This window comes from Dama dama, chromosome 32 (assembly GCF_033118175.1).
Source record: "Dama dama isolate Ldn47 chromosome 32, ASM3311817v1, whole genome shotgun sequence".
Lineage (NCBI taxonomy): Eukaryota > Metazoa > Chordata > Mammalia > Artiodactyla > Cervidae > Dama > Dama dama.
The window spans coordinates 37888836-37916517 of record NC_083712.1 but is presented as its reverse complement, the minus strand read 5'-3'; the positions used below and the strand labels follow the sequence as shown (position 1 = coordinate 37916517).

Sequence of the window (27682 nt, the reverse complement as noted above, 5' to 3'; positions counted from 1 at the left end):
GCCAAGGAAGCTATGAAATCGTGGGTCTGGGTCGGGAGACATTTCGAAGCTGTCTCTTGCCCCCGAAAGTGATGTATCCATGCATCATCCCCCTGGGAATTAGTTTCCTTCCTTCTCTACTCTTCTGTTATTTCTTGGCTTGGAAAACAATACACTTGGAAAAATACTACGACAAGATTCAATGGCTAAAATCATAAACTGAAGAAGAGTAAAGAAGAAGTAAGGGAAGGAGGCAGCCCCACAGACCTGGAGGTGGAGATGAGAACATCTGGTGAGACAGTGGCTGATAACAATCTTCCTTTACACTCCTTCCCCTCAGGAAAGTGAAAGGTACTAGGTGGGAAAGTGGACCTAGAAAAACCATCTAGTTGGTAGAGATATTCTACTTGTGTGGGTTATATATAAATAAATTCCTTAAATAGCTCTTAAGAGTTGGACTATAAAGAAAGCTGAGCACCGAAGAATTGATGCTTTTGAACTGTGGTGTTGGAGAAGACTCTTGAGAGTCCCTTGGACTGCAAGGAGATCCAATCAGTCCATCCTAAAGGAGATCAGTCCTGAGTGTTCATTGGAAGGACTGATGCTGAAGTTGAAACTCCAATACTTTGGCCACCTGATGCGAAGAACTGACCCATTGGAAAAGACCCTGATGCTGGGAAAGATTGAAGGCAGGAGAAGGGGATGACAGAGGATGAGATGGTTGGATGGCATCACCGACTCAATGGACATGAGTTTGGGTAAACTCCGGGAGTTGGTGATGGACAGGGAGGCCTGGCGTGCTGCAGTTCATGGGGTCGCAAAGAGTCAGACACAATTGAGCGACTGAACTGAAGATTTAGTCATCTGACATAGAATTTTAACTTTGAAAGCAGATGAATGCAAACTCACCCGGGATGGTTTCTGCCTGTTTTACTCTGTAATATGTTCAGCATTTCCCCTTACAAATTAACTGTTAAAAACAAAAACAAAACAACCCACAGAATCCATATGGAGAGGTCAGAACCTTCTGCCAGTAGTTTCATGGATTTTGTTTTGCTTTGTTTTGTTTTGTTTTTTTTTTTACTTCCCTCAGAATGTCTTCCTGGACGAGCTTAAGGGATGCTGATGGAAATCAACTACTTTGAGTGGAGAGTGCCAAGAGCTGTTCCTGGAAGAGTGAGGCCCCAGGACAGGCAGATACTGACGTGGCCCTACACATCCTTTCTGGGCTTCCCTGGTGTTTCAGACGGTAAAGAATCTGCCTGCAATGCAGGAGACCTGGGTTTGATCCCTCAGTTGGGAAGATCCCTTGGAGAAGAGAATGGCTATCCAATCCAGCAATCTTGCCTGGAGAATTCCATGGACAGAGGAGCCTGGCGGTCTACAGGGCTACAGTCCATGGGGTTGCAAAGAGTTGGACATGATGGAGCAACTAGTGTGTGCACGCGCACACACACACACAAATACTTTCTAGCTATCTTTACCTCTGCGCCGTCTCTAAGTCTCCTAAAACTGGTTACTAACTCTGATCCACAAGGAGGATTTCTCAAAGGAGTAAAACAGAAGTGAGAAAAAAGGAAACGCCAGCCATGGTCCTGGAAGTTGAATACCAATGCTGTGGGATAAAGCTGAAACCAGGGATATTTAGAAAGGTCTGAGAATATTCAGATTTACCCCCAGTGTAAAAGGCAGGCACCAGGCTTGGCTAATTGCAATATCTAACAGAATATTTCGGTTCAGAAGCAAATCTAGCTAATCATTTTGGAGATGCTTTTTTATGAAATATTTTAAGGACTGGAAATATTAATATGCTCTTGACACGTAAAAAATGCAAACATAAAGGTATTAATAATGATGATCACATTAATACATAAATAGGAACTGAGAGCATTTTAATGTTGGAAGACTGCACTGCTTTCAATGACGGAGCCTCACCAATGGATAACTTTGAATGAAAGTCTGTGGTTTGTCCCTTTTAACTTCAGTCTTTCCTAGATTCCCTGTAAACGTGGACATCTGCAACGTATGTGTGTACAGGTGAGCATAAAGTATGAGTGTGTAAAGTGAACCATACACATATATATGTATAGATATATGGGATTTACTTCACCCATTGATAGTATGAGTGTGTAAAGTGAGCCATATACATATATATGTATAGATATATGGGATTTACTTCACCCACTGATTCTTGTGCAGTAACACCAGAATCTTCCCCCAAAGATTAATTTATCTGCAATATATGCGTTAGTGATTCTAAAAGATATGCATTAAAAATTTCTTCCATTATCTAAACAGAACATTTTAGGAGAAGTTTGAGTCTAGAAATGGCACCTCCTCTCACACTTACAAATTACTTTATGATTTTTTTTAAACTAGCTTTTCCCCACTGGCACCTTAACCATGCATGAGCTGTAATAATACCTCTGTTTCATGATGAGAAAACTAGAAAGCAGAGAGGGAGCAACCCGCCTATGGTGATGGTGCTAGAATCAGAGTCTTGGAAAGAGGGGCAGAGCCTCCCTGACCCACGGAGGCTCCTCTGGCAAAGAAAGTCCAGCTCAAGGCGCAGATGCCAGAGTCCTCTGACCCAGCCAATGCCAGTGGTGAACCCCGTGACATCTTATCTGAAGAAAGAACTGCATTCTCAATACAACCCTAGGAGCAGAGGAAGCTCCAGGTTTTAAAGTGAATAAAAGGGAGGGGGTATTTCTCATCTTGACATAAGGATTTTCCATCAAATGATATAAAATAATCTACTCATTTAGAGCAACAAACAGAATAATAGTTAGAAAAAATATGTGATGTCTACATGCTTTAAGGAACATGACTATTGCTTAAAGAGAGACCGGCTTGTAAATAAAAAAGAATCGTGACTGCTCAGTTTTTCCTGGGGCTCTGAGGCGAATAGAGTAGGTTTCCAGGGAGCCAGGTTATTTAGTTCAGTTTTTAGCACTATCTGCAGCAATATTTCAGAGCAAAATAAGTAAAATATCTGTTCCTTTTCATCTGGCAGCAGCAAAGATCTCAGGGAAAAATAAATAAATAAATAAGAAATATGTAATCCCCATGGTGTAATCCTAGGGTATGGAAACTTACTTCTCTTAAATACCTCCCTTTGGCGTAATTGACTTTTCATGTGCATTTTAATAATGATATTTCAGCAGGTTGCAAGTGAGTTTTTTTTCCCCTTCTTCTGTTGTTGTTGTTGTAAATTATGGTTTTGGGGGAAAAAAAAGTGTTATAAATCTAATTACATTTTCACTTATATTAACAAGTCAGCACAATCTTCTAGCACATTTACCAAGCAATTCCAATATTTACAGCTGACCTAATTGGTTGTGGGGTAGAAGCAATGTAAAATGTTTTATCGTCCCAGTAGCTGCGCATGTGCTGAAGACAGCTGCTAAGGTATAAAGCTACCTGGCAACTCTGAAGTTTTGCCTGCCTTGAGTCTGCCTTCATCAGCCAGTTACAGAACAGGAAAGAAAGTGGGAGGGGAAGAGAAAGGGGTTCTGGGGTGGGGAGAAGAGGAGCTTATTAAAGATGTCTTCTCTGAATACTTTTTTGGCAAGAAAGTATTTTTCCAGTTACTTGGGGCTGCTACAGTATCTAAAGTTAACTTGCTATTGGCAAGTCTGCATTTTGAAAAGGTATAAATACATGAAAGTTAACAATATCTTGAAGCTAAGTTGAGGCCAATCTTGGCCCTGCTCTTGAATTTCACAGTCAAAGCCCATGTGGTCTTTAGCAGGGGTCCCCAACCTCCGGGCCATGGACTGGTTCTGTACCGTGGCCTATTGGAAACCAGGCCACACAGCAGGACGTGAGCATGTTGAGCAAGCAAGCAAAGTTTCATCTGGATTTACAGTGGCTCCCCATCACTCGCGTTACTGCCGGAGCGCCTCCTGTCAGTTCAGCGGCAGCATTCGATTCCCATACGAGCAGGAACCCTACTGTGAACTGGGGAAGGAAGGGATCTAGGTCGTGCGCTCCTTATGAGAATCCAACACCTGATGATCTGAGGGGCAGCTGAGGTGGTGATGCTAACCCTGGGGAGTGGCTGCAAATACAGATTATCATGAGCACTCTAAATGCAATGCACTTGAATCACCCTGAAACCATCTCTACCCCCATTTGTGGAAAAACTGTCTTCCATGAAACTGGCCCCTGCTGCCAAAAAGGTTGGGGACCACTGGTCTTTAGGACCCTGGCATGGGTGTTACATAGGTTGGAAATTCTTATATTCTTATGTCATTAGAGAACAGGCTCAAAAAAAAAAGGAAAGAAAGAAATTGCTCCTACCAGGCAAAGACCATACTGCTTCATGGGGAGACAGAAACAGGGTCTACCTCTCACAATAGCTGAGGTGAGTTCTGCTACAGCTTTGTCACCCCTCAGATTTAAATGAAAATCTCATTTATCTTTACGTCCTCTATCTTTCTTTTTAATGCCATTGATGTGAACAGATGTACAATGCCAGTACCATGTCAGCAGAGAGCTGCTTCCAGGCAAGTCTCCAGTCCATGAGTTCAATTATTTTGTGAGCAAGCTCTGTTTTCTGGGTTGTGATAATGGCTAACACTTACTGAGTGCTTATTCTCTGCTAGGAACTTCGCCAAGAGTCTAACACCCAGTCTTCTCATCAGTCCTAGGACATTAGTTGTTGTTTAGTTGCTCAGTTATGTCGACTCTTTTGTGACCCCATGGACTGTAGCCTGCCAGGCTCCTCTGTCCATGGGATTTCCCAGGAAAGATTCCTGGAGTGGGCTGCTATATCTAAAATGGATAACCAACAAAGACCTATTGTATAGCACATGGGACTTTGCCCAATGTTATATGCCAGCCTAGATGGGATGGGGGGTTTGGGGGAGAATGGATGCATGTATACATGTGGCTAAGTCCCTTCACTAATTCACCTGAAACTACCACAGCATTGTTAACTGACTATACCCCAATACAAACTAAAAAGTTTAAACTTAAAGAACACTGGAGTGGGTTGTTGCTTCCTTCTCCAGGGGATCTTCTCGACCCAGGGACCGAACCTGCATCTCTTGCATTGCAGGTGGATTCTTTATTTCTGAGCCACCAGGGAAGTCCCAGGACATTGGTACCACTTGTTTTACAGATGAAAAGTCTCGGTCACCATCACATGGAAGTCACAGAGTCACTGAGATCTGATCCTGACCCATTCACTTTTGGAGTCCCCACCACAGCCTTGGCAGTGGCGAGCCTCCTTATCACTTGCCTCAACCTGCAAACTAAGATGCCATCACACACAACAGGCTTCAAGGTATGGTTTTAGATGCACCCAGGAGGTCCTTACCCAACATGACCTCGAATAACACCTCCCCATCTGAAATCCCCCAGCTAGGTCTCTGCCCTTTAGTTGAAATTCCTGATCTTTGATGAAAGAAGAGTTACGCCTTAGAGGAGTAATAATCGTAAACTTCTGTTTTCATGAAGGATGCAAAAACCACACCTTGAAGCATGTTGTGTAAGATGGCATCTTAGTTTTCAGGTTGAGGCAAGAATGACAAAGGAGGCTGCCCAGGGCCAAGGTTACAGTAGAGACTCTGAAGGATGGTTCAAATAGTAGATACTGATGAAAACAGGGAGTAGCTGGAGATTTTGAGTCCCTGAGCAGAGGTGATAGTGGCCATCAAACAGAGAGCCCGAAACAGAGTGAAAAGTCTGTGGCAATTGCCTAAGTTGCATTTCTTTTTCCCTAGAAATGATGCCATCTCCTTAGATCCTGCGTAGTTTTTTTAGTCTCAGATAATTTCTTTTTAAATTGGAGTATAATTGCTTTACAATGGTGTGTTAGTTTGCTGTACTAAACACTGACTAAGGCTCTCACAATCTTCACCCTGTCTGGTTGAGTTAGCTGGTCTTTTATATATGACCCTACATGCTGAGGTCTCATCCTCACCTTTTAGGAGATTATAAATAAGAAGAATGAAAACTTGCAAAAACCAATTACTTAGTTCAAATAAATAAATACATTAAGTAATTAATCAGTTGTCCTAGTATTTTTATTACTGGGTCCTGGACTGCTTCCTCATCTTATCATCTAGCTAAATCAATGGAAATTTCCATACCCATAAGTCCTAGGAGAATTTGACTTCATTTTTCTTAAAACCTGTCCACATATTCACAAAGAGGCTTTAAAAAAGGCCTTTATCCCTCTTTGATTACAGCCTTCTAAGCTAGTCAAACAGACAGGGAGAGAAAGACAAGAATAATGAAAGGAATATGTTGAATTGTCCATGGCATTACTCTGACACTTTTATGAAGCCTAAAGCTATTTTGTCTTCTAGTTTTAAGTAATAAGAATAAAATATTGTTTGTTAACGTAAAGAACTCATTTATTCAATACATATCTGATGAATTGCTCCTATACAGGCAGACCTCAGGGATATTTTCCAGTTCAGTTTCAGACTACCACAATAAAGCAAGTATCACAAGAAGGCAAGTCACACTAATTTTTTGGTTTCCCAGGGATACAAAAGTTATGTTACTGTCATCTATTAAGATTGCAACAGCATCATGTCTAAAAGGTGTGCATCCCTTAATTAAAAAATATTTTGTTGATAAAAAATTCTAACCATCATCTGAAACTCCAATGAGTTGTAATCTTTTGCTGCTAGAGGATCCTGCCTTGAAGCTGAGGGCAGCAGATTGATCAGGATGACAGTAATTTCTTAAAATGAAGCGACAATGAAGCATTTCTCTGGAGAAGGCAATGCCATTTGATGACATTTTACTACCGGTCGAACTTCTTTCATAACTGGAGTCAGTCCCCCCAAACCCTGGTGCTACTTTATCAACTAAGTTTACTTACTATTCTAAATCCTTTGTGGTCCTTTCGGCCATCTTCACCAGGCATAGATTCCATCTCAAGAATCCACTTTCTTAGCTCACCCACAAGAAGCAACTCCTCATTCATAGTAGTCTATCATGGGACTGCAGCAATTCAGTTACATCTTCAGGATCCCTTCTAATTCTAGTTCTCTTGCTCCTTCTACCACATCTGCAGTTAGTTCCTCCGCTAGAGTCTTGAACCACTCAAAGTCATTCATGAGGGCTGGAATCACTTCTTCCAAACTTGAGTTCATGTTGATATTTTGACCTCTTCCCATGAACTGTGAATGTCCCATGAATTGTGAGTGGCTTTAAGAATGGTGAACTCCTTCCAGAAGACTTTTAGTTCACTTCCCCCAGATCCATCAAAGGAATCATTATGTATGGCAGCGACAGCCATACAAAATGTATTTCCTAAAGAACAAGACTTCAAAGTCAGAACGACTGCTTGATCCACAGGCTGCAGAGTGGATGTTGTGTGAGCAGGCATGAAGACAACATGAATCTTATTGTACATCCCCATCAGAGCTCTTGGGTGACCCGGGTGCGTTGTCAATGAGCAGAAATACTTTGAAATAAATATTTTACTAAGAACTAGGTCTCCACAATGGAGGAAATAACTCAGTAAACCATGTGTAAAGAGATGTGCTGTCATCCAGGTTTTGTTGTTCCATTTAAAAAGCACTGTTAGGGTAGATGTAGCATCATTTTCATCTAAAAGATCCTAGGATTTTCAGAACAGTCTGTGAGATTTGGCTTCAACTTAGAGTCACCAGCTGCCTTAGCCCCTTACAAGTGTCAGCCTGTCCTTTGAAGCTTTGAAACCAGTTTGACTTCTCCCCTCTAGCTATCAAAGTACTACGGCATCTTCTTCCAATATCTGTATCTATATATATATATACACACTATTTAACTATTTATATATTTATATATATAACTATTTCATCCACACTGAAAACCTGTCGTTTAGTGCATTCACCGTCATGAATCACCTTGGCTAGATTTTCTGGATCTCTTCCTGCAACTTTTACATCATCACTTGCTGCTTCACCTTGCGCTTTATGTGATAGAGACGGTGTCTTTCCTTAAACCTCATGAACTAACCTCTGCTGGCGTCAAACTTCTTCTGCAGGTTCCTCACCTCTCTCAGCCTTCAGAGAATGGAGGAGAATTCTGGATTCGGCTTTAGCTTAAAGGAATGCTGCGGCCGGTTTGATTTTCTATCCAGACCGCTAAAACTTTCTCCATATCAGCAACAAGGCTGTTTCACTTTCTTATCAACTGTGTGTTCACAGGAGTAGCACTTTTAATTTTTTTCAAGAACTTTCCCTTTGCATTCACAACTTGGCATTTGGCACAAGAGGCTTCGCTTTTGCCCTGTCTCTGTCTCCCTCACTAAGTTTAAAAATTTCTGGGTTTTGATTTCAGGCGAGAGATGCATGGCTTTTCCTTTCACTTGAACACTTAGAGGCCATTGTGGGGTTACTAATGGGCCTAATTTCAATATTGCTGTGTCTCAGGGAAAGGGAGGCCCGAGGAGAGGGTGAGAGATGGGGAGACAGCTGGTCAGTGGGGCAGTCAGAACACACACGTTTATCAATTAAGTTCATAGTCTTATATGGGTGAGGTTCATGGTGCCCCAACTACAATAGCAGAATCAAAAACCACTGATCACAGATCACCACAACAAAATAATAATAGAAAACTTAGAAATATTACAAAAATTATCAAAATGAGATACAAAGTAAGCAAATGCTATTGGAAGAATAGCACCAATCCACTTTAGTGCGAGGTGGCCACAGGCCTTCAACGTATAAAAAAAATAAATAAAAATAAAGAGAGAAACAAAAGCAGTATATACCAAGCACAGTTAAAGTATGCTTGCCTGTATGGTACCTTGCTGGAGTCCTGGCACACTGCTTCTTAAGAAGTCAGATTTTCGCCAATAGATCTGAGACAAGAACTAGAAAGGCACTGTTTAGAAATTCCAAAAGAATGAATCTACTCATTCTTCTCAAATTCTTATTCTTTTATTCCCTGAAATGCTCTTTCATCTATCTTTGATACTCAGGCTCATGATGCTTCAGTTCAGTTCAGTTCAGTCACTCAGCCGTGTCCAACTCTTTGTGATCCCATGGACGGCAGCATGCCAGGCTTTCCTGTCCATCACCAACCCCCGGAGTTTACTCAAACTCATGTCCATTGAGTCGGTGATGCCATCTAACCATCTCATCCTCTGTTGTCACTTTCTCCTGCCCTCAATCTTTCCCAGCATCAGGGTCTTTTCAAATGAGTTGGTTCTTCGCATCAGGTGGCCAAAGTACTGGAGTTTCAGCTTCAACATCAGACCTTCCCATGAACACCCAGGACTGATCTCCTTTAGGATGGACTGGTTGGATCTCCTTGCAGTCCAAGGGACACTTCAAGAGTCTTCTCCAACACCACAGTTCAAAAGCATCAGTTCTTCAATGCTCATCTTTCTTTATAGTCCAACTCTCACAACATGACTACTGGAAAAACCATAGCTTTGACTAGATGGACCTTTGTTGGCAAAGTAACATCTCTTCTTTTTAATATGCTATCTAGGTTGGTCATAACTTTTCTTCCAAGGAGCAAGTATCTTTTAATTTGCTTAAATATATCATTTCTAGATGTGCCTGTGTCTATCTTTACTCCTACCCCAATATCTATACCTATCATTGAACACAGATATATTTGTACCACTGTTTTTTTTTTTTTTAACTTTTTATTGAGACTTGATGAAGCTGCTCATTAAACTTCATGGCCAAAATACACCCCTGCTAGTGATTCCTGTGTATCAATCGAATATCAGTTGAAATGAGGAAGGCATCTTCAGAGGTTCTAAAACTTAAGGCAGGAAACCAGAGGACTGGGAACATAAGAGCAACCTGGCCTCTGAAGAAAGGTAATTCTGGGAGATGAAATGCTGGCTACACAGTATTAAGCAGGCGTAGATTTCTAGAAGGCGATGTGAAATCCTACAGTAAGGGAATACCCAATAAGTATGTATGAAGGAATGAAGCAAAGAATGATTCTGATTTACCAGTGATGGACCATATTTTATGTAAACAGAGAAGTCTGTGCCTGTCTAGAGGGAAAGTTATTTTAAAAGCTTAATATGGACAAAAGGGGAAAAAGTACCTACTCAGATAATCTCACTTGGTTAGCTTTGCAGAAAGATCAGACAAGGTGTGGAGAGAGAAGAACCACATATGGTGATTCATATCCAAGCTCCTTCCCCTGGAAAGACCCTGGAAGCTGGTTCTCAGTAGGAATTCAGAAACCACTGAGGTTAAAAGATGGCGTTTCTCCTGTCTGGATCATCTGAAGCACAGAATTCAATAAATGTGAACAGCTGAGACTAGAAAGAGAGGAAGGCCCAGCTTTCTTTCCTAATATCAGTGTGTGTGTGTGTGTGTGTGTGTGTGTGTGTGTGTGTGTGAGTGTGTGTGTGAGTGTGTGTGTAGGGGGCATGGTACCTGAAAATGAAAAGTTGTAGGGACAGACATCCCAGGATCCATGGTGGGCAGAGTATGCACTGGCCATCCTGATGGCCTATAATTTGCTCAGAACCTGAAGGCTGCCGTGGGATTAGCTGGAAGACCCTGGGAAAGTGCCAAGGAAGGAGCTGGAACCTCCATGGAAAGAGTGTTCTGGAGGGGACATGGTGAGCAACCAACAGACTTGGGCAAAGCAAACTGAGTGTGCCCGTGGGAAGTACCACATCACAGACCTTCACTGGAAACCCTGAAGACAAGCTCCGCTGAGCTGATGGTCTATGGCTGGTGGGCCATAGACAGTGCGTGAAATCTGGGAAGATCTTAAACTTCAAGCCCTCTCCCCTTGAAGGAGAAAGAAACTAGTTGCAAAAGCATGAAAATCTACTAGCCAGAGAAATGAAGGCAGAGGGAAGTGGGAGGGGGAAGGGGCAGAATCACAGCATAGGAACCCTTTTTCACTTGCTCAATTCTTGCTACAATCCTCACAACATTTCAATTCGGTTCTAATGTTATCTCTGCTTTGCAGATGAGGAAACTGATGTAGGGCTCAAGCCTGCCCTGGGGCAATGCTCACTTGCCTTAAAGAGCTAAGCCTGGGCTGGACGTTTGGATAAAAGGACAAAAAATAATATGCATGGCCTCTGATATCTCTAAAAAGACATGGGGAGCATGAAGACAAAGCTGACACCATTAACAGGACCTTAGCCACAGGTTTCACAGAGACAAAATGGAAAGGGAAGTTGTGTGGAAACTTATTTGGGTTTCAACAGCATGTGTAAGATTTGAATGAGGCAGGCCCAGAAGGAGGGCTTCTGCGGAAGGGCCGATAGTCCCAAAGAAGACAAATCTTTCCATTAGAATTGGCCTCCTCTCCCGACCCAGATCCATCACACACTGCTTGAAAATTTCTACCTCTCCTTGTTTCAATGATTAGCTATCTATCTGTGTCCACTTGAGTTTACAAAACCCAACTTTTAAAAATACTGACTTAGTGTGGTTTTTCTGCTACTAGTCAGTCACAACATAAGTGGATTGCCATTTCCTTCTGCAACAATATGAATTAGTTGTATCCAAATGTTTTCTTTCTAATATCCAGTCAAAGCCAGTTTTCCTGAAAAAGTGGATTTTGATAGAGACAGAGAATAGTCAATATGGGGTTTGATCCCTGAGTTGGCAAGATCCCCTGGAGGAGGAAATGGCACCCCACTTCAGTATTCTTGCCTGGGAAATCCCATGGACGGAGGAGCCTGGCAGGCTACAGTCCATGGGGTCGCGAAGAGTAGGGTACGACAGAGCATGCACAGACATCATAGTTGTCAGGTTCAATAGCAGAATGGACAGAACTCTCCTAAGCTCACCCAAGTGGGGTAGCCACAGAAAGAAATCAGAGGTGAAGGCAAAGGGAGCCCAAGAGGGATTGGTATGCATTTCTATTTATCACCACATTGTGCAGAGGTCTCATCTTTTCACCCTGAAAGAAACAAGAGGAAATATTCACCTTCCCCCTTCTCAAATCACATGACCCCTTGGTTTAAGGCCAGTTTCCCTGGTACCTTAACTGATAAAGAATCCGCCTGCGAGGACGCAGAAGAACACGACTAGTATTTGTCTATTTGCTCAACAAACCATATTTAACTACCATCTATTAAACGGACTTTTGTGTGCTAGTCTGAGATCTGAACTGCTATTTATGACATTGCTTACTGTTGCTTTTTCTGTGGGGAAAGAACGACACCAGGGATGCAATGAAATATTGGACTATGACTTTTGAGTATGTTAAGGCTGTTTGAACTGCCTCGAGGACTAAGAATAGAAGATAGTATTTTCTGAACTTACCAGAAAACCCACTGGTGGTCTGAAGATTCCATCTTTAAAAACACCAAGCCTACTGTCAGCAAACCTATAAATAACTGTATGCTGTTTTGGAAATGTGCATGTAATACTACTATGGAAATGTGCATGTAATACTACTAACACATCAAAAATGGATCACAAGTTGCACCTATCACACATTTTATATTATTTCCCCAATAATGCCTACTCATCTCTATTAAGCCATCAAGTCTATTTTACCACTCGTGGACGTAGGTTTGCTACTTTGCTGGTTGGAATTATCTTTGCCCTACAAAAAGAAGAACCACAACAAAACCCCCAAAACCAGAAAACAAAACCCACTCTATTTTGTAGTCCTAAGTGGGAGCAAGATGTGTTGTGGATCCCATTAACGCTGGATTTCAATCAACTGAGTTGACCACTCCCTTGATGAAATATCACAGAAAATTCACCCACAAATGTCATTTATCTATCGACATGCATATAGCCGTCTGTTCAGCAGTATGGCTTTGATCAGTTTCTTAAGCTCTGTAATTCATGAGAATTTGTCCTGTTTTTTAATTAAGAGGTGGAAGATGATTAAGCATCCTCTTTAGAGATAATCTGGATGGGACACTATCACTATCCTTGACCTTTTTTTAGACGTAATCAGGAACCCCCAGTCATATAGAGGGCTGATGGGTCCAGTCTGCAGATGGACCAGGCCATGTGGACCAATTCTCCTTTTTGAAAAATTGGGGACATATGTATACCTATGACTGATTTGTGTTGATGTGTGGCAGAAACCAACACTACATGGTAAAGAAATTATCCTCCAATTAAAAATTTAAAAAAATTATTGTAGTTTAGTTGATTTATAATGTGTTAGTTTCAGGCATACAGAGAAGCAAAGCAGTTATATATGTATGTGTGTGTGTGTGTGTGTGTGTGAGTGTGTGTGGATATATATATCCACTCCTTATTAAAACATTTTCCCTACAGTTCACCTATTTTGCATATATTTTACATATAGTGTGTATATGTCAGTCCCAATTTATACCCTTCTATATTCATGACTCTACTTCTGTTTTGTAAGTAAGTTCATTTGCAACCTTTTTTTTAGAGTCCACATATAAGTGACATCATATGATACTTGTCTTTCTGTGCCTGACTGACTTCACTCAGTATGGGAATCTCTAGGTCCATCCATTTGCTGCAAATGGCATTATTTTATTCTTTTTATGGCTGAGTAATATTCCATTGTATATATGTACCGCATCTTTTTTATCCATTCCTTTGTTGATGCACATTTAGGTTGCTTCCATGCCCTGATTACTGTGAATAGTGCTGCGATGAACACTGGGGTACATGTATCTTTTTGAATTATGGTTTCCTCCTGGTTGCCCAGGAGTGGGATTGCTGGGCCTTATGGTTGTCCCATTTTTAGTTTTTAAAGGACTCACCATACTGTTTTCCATAGTGGTTGTGCCAATTTAAATTCCCACCTACAGTGGAGGAGGGTTCAATTTTCTCCACACACTCTCTAGCATTAATTGTTTGTATATTTTTTGCTGATGGCCATTCTGACTGGTGTGAGCTGATATCTCATTGTAGTTCTGATTTGCATTTCTCTAATGATTAGTTAAAATTTTCCTTTTAGATGCCTGCTTTACACCTTTTCCTTATTTATCACAGATAACAAAGAAATTAAAGACAATGGGGAAACATCTGTGATTCTGTTCTTACAGCCGTGTTAAAGAATGGTGAGAAAAATCAGTGAAAGTCAGTGGCTGAAACTGAATTTTCTGTGGGTTCTCATTATCCATGACTTGCCAATCCTTTCGTATCACAGAGAAAGAATAAGTGAAAGCATAAACACAGTTGGAGCATTTTATGTGTTGTCTCATATGTTGTCTTTACAGTCACAAAACACTTTTCAGATTGGAATTGTGTTTTTGGAACAACTTTGTATTAACACAAATGTAACATACACACATATATTCACACATGGGCAATACCAACAACCAAGAGTGTGTTCTTGAGAAATCTGAGACATTGTTCCTCACTCCTAAATACATTCCCACTTCTAGCCAGGCTACTCAGACACGGAGGGCTCCATGTGTTCCCCACGACTTGCCCATGTCATGTCTGTCACAGGAATCGAGATCCCATGCTCTTATCTTTCTCCCAGTCCCACCCCACTTCCTACAGGAAACACTCTGGAACAATCCACCCAGTCCCCACTGACCTCTTCCTCCTTGATCTCTTGCCAGAATCATCAGTGTAGCCCTGGAAGGGATGCTGCCTTATTTGGCCTCAAATTAATTTATCTGAATTCATCTGGTATACCCAACCAGGTTGCCTGGGGGTTGAAACATGATTTCTGCATCTAACAACACACCCAGCAGAGGGCCTACTTAGCACACAGAGCTACTCAATGCATAGTACATTACCACCCATTTTTAAAGGAAAAAGGGGAAGTTCCTCAGCAGTCCAGTGGTTAGGACTTTGCACTTTCATTGCTATGGCCCTGAGTTCCATCCCTGGTCAGGGAACTAAGATCCTGCAAGCCACGTGGTGAGACCAAAAAAGACAAGAACTATATACAAATGCCACTGCTAGCTTGTGAATATGAGTGAGGCAAAACTCCTGAAATTCCATAGAATCTTTCCTCCAAAAAGTCTGTAATCCTTTCATGTAGATTATCTCACTTAGGTTTCATAAAATCCTGGAATAAAAGGCAATAGAATAGAATAGCAGAACAGAGAATATAATTTCTAGGCTTTTATATTCCTCTCAGAAAGCATACCACCGAGAGGCGGCCCCTTTGGGGCTCAGATGTCTGCCTCACCTGCTGGACAGGTACAGCGAAACCTCTGTTAACCAGACCCATCTATCCAGAACCCTCCATTAAACAGAAACCAGACCCCTCATGCATTAAAAGAAAGACGTGGATTGCAGCAAAATAAGATCAAGGATTTACTTCAAAATCCACATCCTTGGAGAGCTCTGCACCTACCACCTATGCAGCCCAATCTCATACCCCTTCCCAGATATAAGAACTGATCATTGCAATAATATGGACCATGGATCGAATGCTTACTCTCAGCCAGGAATCAAGTAAAGTGTTTCAAATATCTCATCTCATTCAGTCATTACAAAGAAGCTCAGGGTCTTCATCACTGTTACACTCATTTAAATCAGAACTGAGACACCAAGAAGTAAAGAAACTTGCTCAAGATCACACAGCTTAAGACCAGTGTTTGCCCTTCACACTGTGTAACACCACAGCACAATTTCTCTGCTCTGAAGAAAATGTAATATCTATTCACAGCCGATGACAATTCTCAATCGTGAAAGATTTTCCTGGTATATTACAGCCACTAAGTTGAAACGTTGCCAATACACTATAGAGTTATTCACAATAAAATCAGGGGTGATAGAACTTTTACATCAACCCTCTATTTAAAAATTAACTAAACAGATTACGCACTCTTCACCTACAACCCTAAATTTGGTTTAATCAGGGTTTTCATGGACTAAAGAGATGTAGAAATTTGAGTAGGGGAGGGAAAATTTATTGGCCCTATTTTGCAGACCTAAAACCAAAGGCAATCTCATCATCAATTTGCTAAAAATAAGGGTTGGATTGATAATAGAAAAAAAACTGGGAAAGAGCAGGAATCTTGCCCGGACACACATTTCCAGAGTACTTAGGGGTGATCTGAATGAAAACTGGGTGCATAACCTTTGGTTGTCATTGGTAAAAATGATTGGAACAATGCCGGGGACAGGTATATTTGTTTAGCTAAGTGATATTGGGAGAAGCTGGGATGAATTCATGTTGGTGAGGAACAATTGCATTAGTCACGATAGGAGCAGATAAAGCTAATAATTCAAGTTAAATTTTTGCTGCCTAGCGATTCTTAAAAACTGATAGGGAACCAGGGTTCCCTGAGGCGCTTACTTGGTGGTAACGCTCAAGTCGCTACAGAAGCTCATATGTGTTTCTGAGTAGGAGTCCCGGGGTCCACAGTATTCCTCCTGGCTGTCTCTCATCACCATGACCGTTGTCCCTGCAATGGCAGAGCCATCTTGGTGAGTTGGCATAATACCCCTTCATTCTGGACTATTCCTATTGACTGAGACAGCTCTACATCCTTGACTAGGGAGAGGGTGAGAATTTCAAGCTATAGTCTAGTTCTAAGAGGATGGTTTGTAGAGAGCTCTTTCATTTTCTTCTGCAGAGTTAAAGAGTGGGCGAAAATGATTGTGAAGGTGTTCCTACCACATGGTCTGTTTAAAATAAGCACACATTGCATACTTTCTTAACCATTCTGCACCTTTGTAATCCGTCGCTCCTCCCATCTCACCCAAGAGTGTAGCCTTGGGGAGCCTTTTGCTGCTAGCACGGTCTGCAGTCATGAGGTGCGTGGTAAGTTGCTTCAGCCGTGTCCCACTGTTTGCAACCCTAAGGACTGTATCCAGCCAGGCTCCTCTGTCCATGGGCTTCTCCAGGCAAGAATACTGGAGTGGGTTGCCATGCCCTCCTCCAGGGAATCTTCCCAACCCAGGGATTGAACCTGTGTCTCTTACATCTCCTGCATTGGCAGGCGGGTTCTTTGCCACTAGAGTCACTACAGGCTCTAAGAAAAGATCCCAGCCAAGTCCCCTCCTCCCTCCCCAGATCCTGGTCAGGCTGCAATTCATTGTCCTCCAATTCTGCCTCCTTTTATTTCATTTTTCCTTCAAGCCTTCCTTTCTTATTTTAACTTTGAAGGACCTTGATCTTACACGGGATATGTCCCCAGAACATGTGTAAATTTCCCCATCTGGAAACAACACAAAAGCAGATTACTTTTTCATCTGCAAAATGGGGATGAGAATGGGGCTTCAAAGGGTGATTGAGGAGGATGAACGCAAGGACGGGTGAAACGTGGTCTTTAGATGAGCCACAGGAAGCTGCTTTGAGATGGAAAAAGCAAAAACCTGACATGTGAACCATGACTCCTTCCTGCACCTACATGTTGATATTCCATCATGCCCCTCTTATTCCAGAGCAGAGATTTAACCTAGGAATCCTTTCAAAGCGCTGGGCTAGGAAGACATGCTTGCTCAGTAAGAATTGGCACTTGGTACTGTGATGAAAAGTAGCATTCTAAAGGATGCTTTGGAAGTTAAATGCTTTTCTTTCACGATTCAAAAACCCTGCATGATCTGCTTCCCTGAACCCGAATGCCAGATGATCAGAGAGGGGTACATTGCCTGGGAAGAAGTCATCAAGGAGATGGACAAAGTCAAAGAACGATCAAGGCTACTCCTCCGCGGCCGCCCACCTAAGTGGAGAAAAGATACACATTTCCTCCTAGAAATCTAAGACTTTCCCTGTACTGAGAGACTACTCAGAATGCAGAGCTCCTCTGGGACAATCCTTTAAGCCCGTAGCTCATCAAGTTTGGGACAATGGCAGACAGAACGAGCCACAGAAATATTCTACTATCCCTTTTCTTTTGATGTAATTCCTTCTGAGCCATTTTAATCTACAGAAAATATCAACTGAGTCAAAACACACTTTTGGAAGAAGAAGGACATCCTTTGCAGATGTGATCTGTCGGCTTAAATCAGCAGTAATTGCGTCATACAGGTGTGCTAACGGCCAGGTCTGGAATAAGATCGCTCCCTGCCTGTAATCCTCAGAAAGCCTTCACTTTACATATGGAATTTTGATGGGGTTTTGAGGTTGACTCATGTTTCCTTATTCCATGGTTAGTTTTTTTGCCCTGGGCAGGAAAATGGCTTAGGAAGGGAACTTCTGAAGAAATATCTAAGCGAGGACTAGCGTTTTACCAACTGTCAGCCTTTAAAGGCTGGCCGGCTTAGTGCTTCTGATAGAAAGTGAGCTGTGGAATGTAAAAGGCAACATGCCGAAACTGGCTGGAGAACAATGGAACTTTCGGGAAGTCTCAGCTTTCTCAGAGCCTCACTCTCCAGCCGAGGATGTGTGCCAGGTATTAAAAAAAAGGTAGCGGGGGGTGGGGGGGGTAGGGGGTTTCAGTGAGTACTAGGCATGCTGCTGCTAAGGTGCTTTAGTCATGTCCAACTCTGTGCAACCCCATAGACGGCAGTCCACCAGGCTCCCCCATCCCTGGGATTCTCCAGGCAAGTATACTGGAGTGGGTTGCCGTTCCCTTCTCCAATGCGTGAAAGTGAAGTCACTCAGTCGTGTCCGACTCTAAGTGACCCCATGGACCACAACCTACCAGGCTACTCCGTCCATGGGATTCGCCAGGCAAGAGCACTGGAGTGGGGTGCCATGGCCTTCTCTGGAGCACTAGGTATGGAGCTCTCGAAATTTCTGTTAAATAAAGCTTTGAATCTTCCCTGGTGTCCTTCTTGATAAAATCTCTCCTTAGAATATGTAAATGGTTTGCATAATGTTGGCAGCTTCCTGCATGGGTGTAGGGGCTGGAAGGCACGGTCTGCATGAAAATGGTTGGAGTCTCTGGTTGTGTGTTGCTGGCTCCGAAGGGGAAACAACTGGTCCACATGATCTCTTTGGTCCCTTCAACTCTAAATTCTGTAATCCTAATGAATTTCAAAAAGAGTCTGAAAGTATCCTCTCTACCAGAGGAGGCTGTTAAGAATGTGCAACGATCTATTATTGCCTTTCTCCTCAGTTTCTTCTCTGCTTCAGACATTCAGGCGGGGAGGGCTCAGAATAAAATAAAACTAGGAAGCAAACTCCCCTTCTCTCAAGGCAGTAGACAAACAACTGAATTTTCTCTGATTTCATTTTCTAAGAAAGTTTGACCACTTGATTTGTTTATATTTTAATTTATCTACAGCTGACAATGTGAAAAAAATATGTTTTCATATTGTAGGCAAGGGAAAATGAAACAAAATTTTGCCTAATGCTCTAAACTAAAGGCTTATTATGACTTCTTCTCTATAGATATTTTAAAGAGAGTTTCCTTATAAGCATTAGACATCAAAAAACACACGGCATCTAAGATATCCAAGACCTGTGGGTGGCTGAACAAAAAAATGAAAGCCCTATGTAAGGCCAACATCTTGATTATCTTTCTCTCTTCTTCAAGAAATGATTCCTTGAGAATGACAGTCAACAGTTCTCCATGATAGAACTGCCTTTAAAACATGCCCCATGCATGATTTCCATGTTGACAGCAACCATTTTACGCCTTTCTATCTCCCTCAAATCTTACCAGAGTCACAATGAGTGAAAATAACTTCTGCATTATTTGGCTGAATCTGAATCTTCTCCAGTCTACTCAGTAGGTACATTGTTAGAAAATTCTGATGTTTCGAGAGAACAGCATTGAAACATGTATATTATCTAGGGTGAAACAGATCACCAGCCCAGGCTGGATGCATGAGACAAATGCTTGGGCCTGGTGCACTGGGAAGACCCAGAGGAATCGGGTGGAGAGGGAGGTGGGAGGGAGGATCAGGATGGGGAATACATGTAAATCCATGGCTGATTCATGTCAATGTATGACAAAATGACTACAATATTGTAAAGTAATTAGCCTCCAACTAATAAAAATAAATGAAAAAAAAAAGAATATTATAAAGAACATGTACACACAGAAAAAAAAAAAAAAAAAAAGAAAATCCCGTAATCTGCTAGTCGTTGGGACACACCTAAGAAGTGATACCAGGTCTTCCAGACAAGAAACACTGCTCTCAGGAGCTGCAGCAGCAGGATGACAAGTGATCAAGCCCATGCCTTCCTCTTGCAAAAGGAGGGATAACATTCATCCACCTGTTGATTTTTTATTTATATATCTGTTCATGATCAAAACTTTAAGAAGATTATGACAGCCATGAAAGGTGGCATGGATTGGCTTGAAGAGAGGCTAGATACAGGGAAAAAAGCAAGGATGCTGTTGTAATCATTGGGATAAGAAATATGGAGAGGGCCACGGAGCAGGTGGAGATGGACACGGAAGACCACAGGGAAGGGAGCCCTACAGCCAACTGCAGGACTGGCCCCAAGAACTATGGCGACTGTCATGAGCACAGAAACACAAGATATTGGCCTGTGGTCTTGGTGGACCAGGTTGTTCTCCATTTTACTGGAACTGGGGGGACATATGATCCCTGACCCTGCTTTAGAGACGAAGAGTCACTTAAGCACACCTGTGCTCTCTCCTACCCACAGCCATTGGTGCTGCCGGAGGGCTTGGACAACTGTTAGCCAAGCTAGAGAGATGAGCTGCTTGACTCATTACAGGGGTGAGAACTCAGGCTTCTGGGTTTGGAATGCTTATCCCTGGGGAACACTGGCTGGGCAGATTCCTTTCTTAAAATGGATAAACTAGTACGGGATGCAGATGAAAAGAACGACCCAAGGCCAAATCTAAAGAAAACTATGAAGTAGGGCAAATTCAAGTTAGCGCCTCCTGTTCAAAACATTTCTCATCATTTCTGCCTGCCGCTGGGGGCGTCCCTGGCGGCTCCGAGTGTAAAGAATCGCCTGCAATGCAGAAGACCCGGGTTCGATCCCTGGGTCGGGAAGAACCCCTGGAGAAGGACATGGCAACCCAAGGCCATATTCTTCTCTGGAGAATTCCATGGACAGAGGAGCCTGGCGGGCTATAGCCTATGGGGTCGCACAGAGTCGGATATGACGGAGTAACACTCTCACACTGCCTGTCCCTGGCTCCGCTCACATCTTCTTTCCAATTTCCTCTTCATCACTCCCCTCTCCTTTTGGGGACTCCATCACAAACATTAACATTTTAAGGAGGAATATAAATTAGCTCTAGGGGGTGGCGATTAGGGGAGTTTGGACACGACTTTCCTAAGGCCCCCCTCTCTCCACCCTATCTCATCCAGAGAACCCTGTGTGCCCCTCCCTGCCCTGGTTGAGGACCACCGTTCAAAAAATTAGGTAATAAGAGAATTCAGTGCTGAAATGGCAGGCAGTGAACTGCACAGCTGGGGTTGGGAAAGTTTCTGCCCAGTAACTTATCTAATTACGTAGGATTCTTCCTGCTCTGAGGGCTGGTCCTACCACGATCTTCATGCTCTGAATCCAAAAGACACCGAGGAATGGGTTTGAATAAGTATAACCTACCAGGACATCTCTGCCAATTCTTATTTCATCTGAATTTCATTGATGAGCAAAATAATGAGATTCTTTTTGAGTTTGTGTTCCCCTGGGTTCTGCGATTGTTACTGTGTGTGTGCACGCGCGTGTGTGCCAAGTCGCTTCAGTCCGTCCGACTCTTTGCGACCGTTTGGACTGTAGCCCACCAGGCTCCTCTGCCCATGGGATTCTCCAGGGAAGAATACTGGAGTGGGTTGCCATGCCCTCCTCCAGGGGATCTTCCCAACCCAGGGACTGAACCCCATCTCCTGCATTGACATGTGGGTTACTTTGCCACTAGCACCACCTGGGAAGCCCCTACCTTATATATAGTACTTACTATTGGAACTGGTTTTAATGCTTTGTATATTAATAAACTCAATTTGTATACTCTTTATGTACTAATACTCTCACTTAACCCTCTGAGATATATAATATTATCACCAAAAGATTATTTACAGAAATCCAAAGCGTGCTGAGAGCTTAAATAATTTGCTTCAAGTCACACAGCTAAGAAGTGATCAATGCAGAACCAAGCCGTTCTTAACCACCACATGGCTTGCTGCCTCCCTCAAATGTTGGATTTTGAACTTAAGAGGAGAACCTCCAGTATGATTCTATTCAGGGAAAAAAAAAATGGAGGAGGGATTATAAATCACAGAACATCAGAACTGAAAAGGCCGTAGTGGTGATGAAGACAGCTGCGTTTGGAAAGGAGGACGCTGAGATCCCAGAAGCTGCTGTGTCTCTTCTAAACCACAGCCAACTGGTGGCACAGCTGTGGTCAGAATTCAAGTCTTCTGAATTCTCATTGAGTCCAGGAAGTGGAAGGGCTTCCCAGGTGGCGCCCATGCAGGAAACATAAGAGATGTGGGTTCGATCCCTGGGTCGGGAAGATGCCCTGGACGAGGGCATAGCAACCCACTCCAGTATTCTTGCCTGGAGAATCCCCTGGATAGAGAAGCCTGGTGGGCTACAGTCCAAGGGGTCAGGGCCACAAAGAGTTGGACACGACTAAAGTGACTTAGCACGCACACACACATAGGAGATTGAAGAAGTTGCTGGGGCTCAATGAGCTTGATTAGCTCAATGCAGAGATAATTTTGCAATGGGAGTGGGCTGGTCATACACCTCATTTGACTCTGAAATGTAAAATATTCAACCTGAAATCTGTACTAACTTCAAGTCAGTAAATATTCTCTTTTGTCATCTATTGGTACTTTCCTAAGTCCTTTTAGAAAGTTTAGTCTCTGGGAGAATTTCCAAGACATTATCATGATTTTTAAATATATAAGGCCTAGTAGTCGCCTTCTACAGTGATGTCCTCTTCTGGCACATTTTTGGTTGGAACTAACTCTCCAGATTCATACTCAAATTCAAGTCCACTCCCCTGAACAGCCAGCCAGAGTGTTTAATGGTATTCTGCTGCCACCGTCTGGCCGACTGAAGTAAGAACAGCTAGCGCACTCACTGCCTGTTATTTAAGAATCTTGGTACCAGATTTATGAGAATTGTCCTGGATGCAGTAGAAGTGGTGATGGAGGAATAGTAGGGAGCAAGAAGAAAAAAAAATGATCTCATTATGAGAAGAATGAAATGTTTTGGGGAAGATCAAACATCAGATTATAAACTGAAAGTTGTACTGATTCCCTAGACACTGTAAATTACATGTTACAGAAGTGGATGAAATTTGGCATATCTACAAATATGAAGGCATAGCCCTTTTCTTTACACAAAAATCTCTCCAATTCATACTAGAGCACTTAACTTCCTGCTTTAGAATATAACAAAACACACTTAAAAGACAGCTAAATAAAGGGGAAGTTATTTAATTTATAAAACACTTTTTTTGTTTTGTAAAATGACTGGCAGCATTGCATGCATATGTGTATAACTGATCTGCAAAAGTTTGATTCGTACACTGTGTTTACAGGGATATGTCTACTTCATGAAACCATGCTGAATTTTCATATGGGATAAAGATACTATAATGAGATGATAAGCAATGTATTTTTTTTTTCCTTACTCACACCTCTTTAATCAGATGTTTCTGTACTTAGTCAGCCTCAACCATTGCCTCAAGAATGATTCATATTGTTACAGAAGGCCAAAGAGTCAACGTTTAACTTTTGAATCCCAAACAGGCTCTTGAAATCCTTTTAATTAACAGTGTTCTTTAGACTCAAGTGTTCAGTTGCAAATTCCACAGGTAATAGAGATTTCAGGAAATGATGCAGGAATAGTTTCTTTCTGTGCCCAATACTGTCTAAGACTTTCAAGAAAAAATCCAAAAAGTCAGAGAAAATAGACAGGATTAAGATAGAGCCTTTAGGCTGGAATGGAAGCAGAAAAGATCCATGAACCTGCTGCTCCATGAAACAACAATAACTAGTGAAAATTGAAACAAACACACTCACATACAAGTCTGTTTAAAGTCTCTGGAAATTGTCTAGCAGGCAATCAGCAAAGAAGGCAATTTATTTAAAAAATTAAAACAAATCACAGTGTAAAGAGACCAAAAGAACATAAGGAATAAAAAGACTAGGAGCATAGGAGGTTGTGCCATGTACGGATGTGAGAGTTGGACCATAAAGAAGGCTGAGTGCCAAAGACTTGATGCTTTCGAACTGTGGTGCTGAGGAAGACTCTTGAGAGTCCCTTGGACTGCAAGGAGATCAAACCAGTCCATCCTAAAGGAAATCAACCCCAAAGACTCACTGGAAGGACTGATGCTGAAGCTGAAGTTCCAATACTTTGGCCACCTGATGCGACAAGCCAGCTCATTGGAAAAGACCCTGATGCTGGGAAAGATTAAGGGCAGAAGGAGAAGTGGGCGGCAGAGGATGAGATGACAGGATGGCATCACTGACTCAATGGACATGAATCTGAGCAAACTCTGGGAGATAGCAAAGGACAGGGAAGCCTGGCATCCATGGGGTCACAAAGAGTCAGACACAACTGAGAGACTGAACAACAATAGGAAAAGGCGGCTTTGTAGACCTCAAGACCAGGGGCGAAATCTACAGTAAGGTACCACCCCACACTGGTCAGAATGGCCATCATCAAAAAGCCTACAAATAATAAATGCTGGAGTGGGTGTGGAGAAAATCAAACCCTCCTACACTGCTGGTGGGAATGTAGATCGGTGCAGCCACTATGGAGAACAGTATGGACGTTCCTTAAAAAACGAAACATAGAGCTACCACAGGATCCTCCAGTCTCACTCCTGGGCATATATCCAAAGAAAACCATAATTTGAAGAGATATCCACACTCCAGTCTTAACAGCAGCACTATTTATAAGAGACTCCTCATGGAAGCAAGCTAAATATCTATTGATAGAAGGATGTATAAAGAAGATGTGGTAAATATATACAATGGAATACTACTCAGCCATCAAAAAGAATGGAATAATGTCATGTGCGGCAACCTGGGTGGGCCTAGAGATTACCACACTAAGTGAAAGACAAATATCATACGATATCACTTATAGGTAGAATCTGGGGGAAAAAAGTGATAAAAATGAACTTACCTGCAAAACCGAAATAGAGTCACAGACATACCAAAGGGGAAAGGTGGGGAAGAGAGATAAATTAGGAATTTGAAAGTAACATACACAAACTACCATATATAAAATAGATAAAATGATGACCTACTGTACAGCACAGGAAACTATACTCAATATTCTGTAATAGCCTATATGAGAAAAGAATCTGAAAATGTATGTGTGTGTGTGTGTGTGTTTGAATCACTTCACTATACACCTGAGGCTAACACAACACTGTAAATCAATTCTACGTCAATAAAAGATAATTTTTTAAAAGAAAATTCTATCTGGAAAAAAAAAGTCTAGAAGCTATGGCAGGGATGATGGGTCTCAGCAACAAACAACAGAAAACCTAAATCCAGGAGGAACAGTCACTCATTGCTGACGCAGAGGCCACAGAAGCAGAAATATACAGAACTCAGGAGCCAGTAAGGACTCTCATGGAGGGATGCCCCTGTCCACGGGGCTAAGCAAGTTTACGCCTGCGTTCAGAGAGACTACCACTCAGGAGAAGAGAAGAAGCTTAGTGAGAAGAAGAGTCCTGACAGGAAATTCAAATTCTGAATTAAACTTAAATGCCGAAACACTGGGAATGAACCTAAATCATCTTTAATGTACCCGAAAGAGACTAAAATTTCAACCAGAAGGGATTAAATTATTGTGAGTTCTCGAGGTTAATCTTTCCTACCATCAAGTGGTAAGGGTTTGCTGGTGAGCTATCCAGTTCAATTTGAGTAAAGGCAGAAAGTTTCATTTCTTCATTACGATGTCAGAAGGAGAAAATTTTACATTCCTGACAATCCGGAAGGAACAGAGTCCTCAGGGAACGGTTTTGTCCCCAACGCTAGAAGAAATGATAACTATGGCCCGTGACACGGGTGTTAGCTAACGCTACAATGGCAATCATACAATGTGATATAAACGTGTCAGTCAGATCATGTCATACACCTTAAACGTATGCAATGTTGCATGTCAAAGACATCTTAATAAAATTTAAAAAACAAACAAACAAACAGAAAAGGTCATGAGGGGTCGTCCTTACAGCGCTGAACTTTCAGATTGAAGGTGGGAAAATACATGGAGAAAAGGCAACAGGCTCATCGCCCGTATGCCTGGGACTGAGCTGGGAGGTGCCTCCAGCTGGCTGTGTGACCTTGGATAAAATTACTGCATCTCTTCCAGAGCTCATTTGTCTAGCCTGTGAAGGGGTTGTACCAGAGAACTAGAACTAGTGAGGTTTCTTCCAGCTCTAAAGGACAGATCCTCAGGTCTGTGACGCCCAGTGGGGAAATATCTGTCTCTTCTCGGCCAAGTTCAAGTGATCCCCTCTTTTGAGAGATGAAGCCCCGCCCCTTTCTATGGCCACACCCCCTAAGCTGGGCGGAGGACACAGAAAGCGCACTTGCCTGTCGCGTGTAGAATCTTGCTTTTGCAGTCACATTTTTCAATTAGCTCGGGTGTCTGCACATCGCTGTGACAGATGGCACAGTAAAAGAAGGCTCTGGACAACGAAAGCAAATCAAGAATGACTTACGTGAGGTTTCACGCAGAAGCAGCACGGAGCTGACTCAGCCCGTCTGCCATTAAGTTGTATTTGCTTTAGGGCTTTCTCCCCGTAAAGTGATAAAAAAAAATTTTTTTTTTTTTTTTACCTTTTGACATCCTTTGCAGATTCAGCGATAAAGAACCCTAGTGTGTTCTTACGGAGCTTAACCTGAGCAGGTGGATTTAGTATCAGCCCACTGGAAACAGAAAATAAAAATACAGTAATTTCCCCCTCCAAATTCTGGTGCAATATCTGTTTTCACCAATGGATTCTCTTAAGTTGCAGAGTTAATAGGACTCGATCCCCTTTTACTGCTGGAAATTTACAGTAGAAAATGTGGATTTGACTGCATTTAATTGATCGATTGCTGACAAATAATCCTGAGAGGGAGCCAGGTCAAAACTCAGTCCCTGAGCTGCATACATTCCCTGGACTATGCCCTGAATCAGAAATAGTCAAAGCAATGCAGATGCAGGAAGCTTTGCTAATTTGAGATATCCAAAGCCAAAGAGGCCAAGGCCACACAGTTGCTAGTCTTACGGTCATTCTAGTGGTGTACATCCTTAGGTTTTTTACCCTCTAGATTAACTATTAATAGCTGGATTCAAGAGTTCCTTTTATTGGCCAGTACAATTTTTAAACTCATGTCTTTGACTTCACTTGCATCTATCTTGATTGTAAGATTTTTGAAAGCAGGAACCACATGAACTGTTTCTATTTCTACACTACTTGAATATTTTGATTTTCTGTTTTATTATGGTTTGGGTGCTTGAAAACACTGTCTTATAAATTTCAACCACGATATTTTTTGATGGGCTACTCCACTGTGACTATCCGAATTCCTCAAATTCTCCCTGTTTGTCAGGCTCTCCCGCTGTTACTTCCTTTAATTCAGACCTCCAATATGGTGAGGTCTTATAACCCTATGCCTTCCCTCACTTTGTACGTGATCAAAGTTCTACTTTCCTCCTTCCTATCATATTCACATTGAAAAGAGGTCAAGTCTTCGTTTGGGCAAACTTGAGTCTGTTGTTAGGATATTCCAAAGTAATGTGCAAGTGTGTTAGAGTCTTACAAAAATAAAAGAGCTTGCACAACAAAAGCTCTTCAGTTCTATGCTGAGAGTAAAAGATGCTGAATAGCTGTGTTCCAGTAGATTATTATATGAGACAGTATGTGGCGCTTTCTCTGAGTACTGACTGACTAACACATACATGGAATGATTGCTTTTAAGTCTGAAAAGGAAAGTGCATGGATTTGTTGCCTCCCCTACTCCAATATCATGGGCTGATGTTCACTACC

General features: G+C 42.2%; 1 protein-coding gene across 1 annotated transcript in view; it reads right to left on the bottom strand.

The window, feature by feature from the left end:
• Positions 1-27682, bottom strand: part of KCNU1 (potassium calcium-activated channel subfamily U member 1) — a 144794-nt gene that overhangs the window by 53330 nt on the left and 63782 nt on the right. The window contains exons 17-19 of the mRNA XM_061134852.1: positions 26487-26576; positions 26241-26335; positions 16144-16252 (exon numbers count right to left, since the gene is read on the bottom strand). Of these exons, the coding sequence (XP_060990835.1) occupies positions 16144-16252; positions 26241-26335; positions 26487-26576 (294 nt within the window). The remainder of the gene's footprint in view (positions 1-16143; positions 16253-26240; positions 26336-26486; positions 26577-27682) is intronic.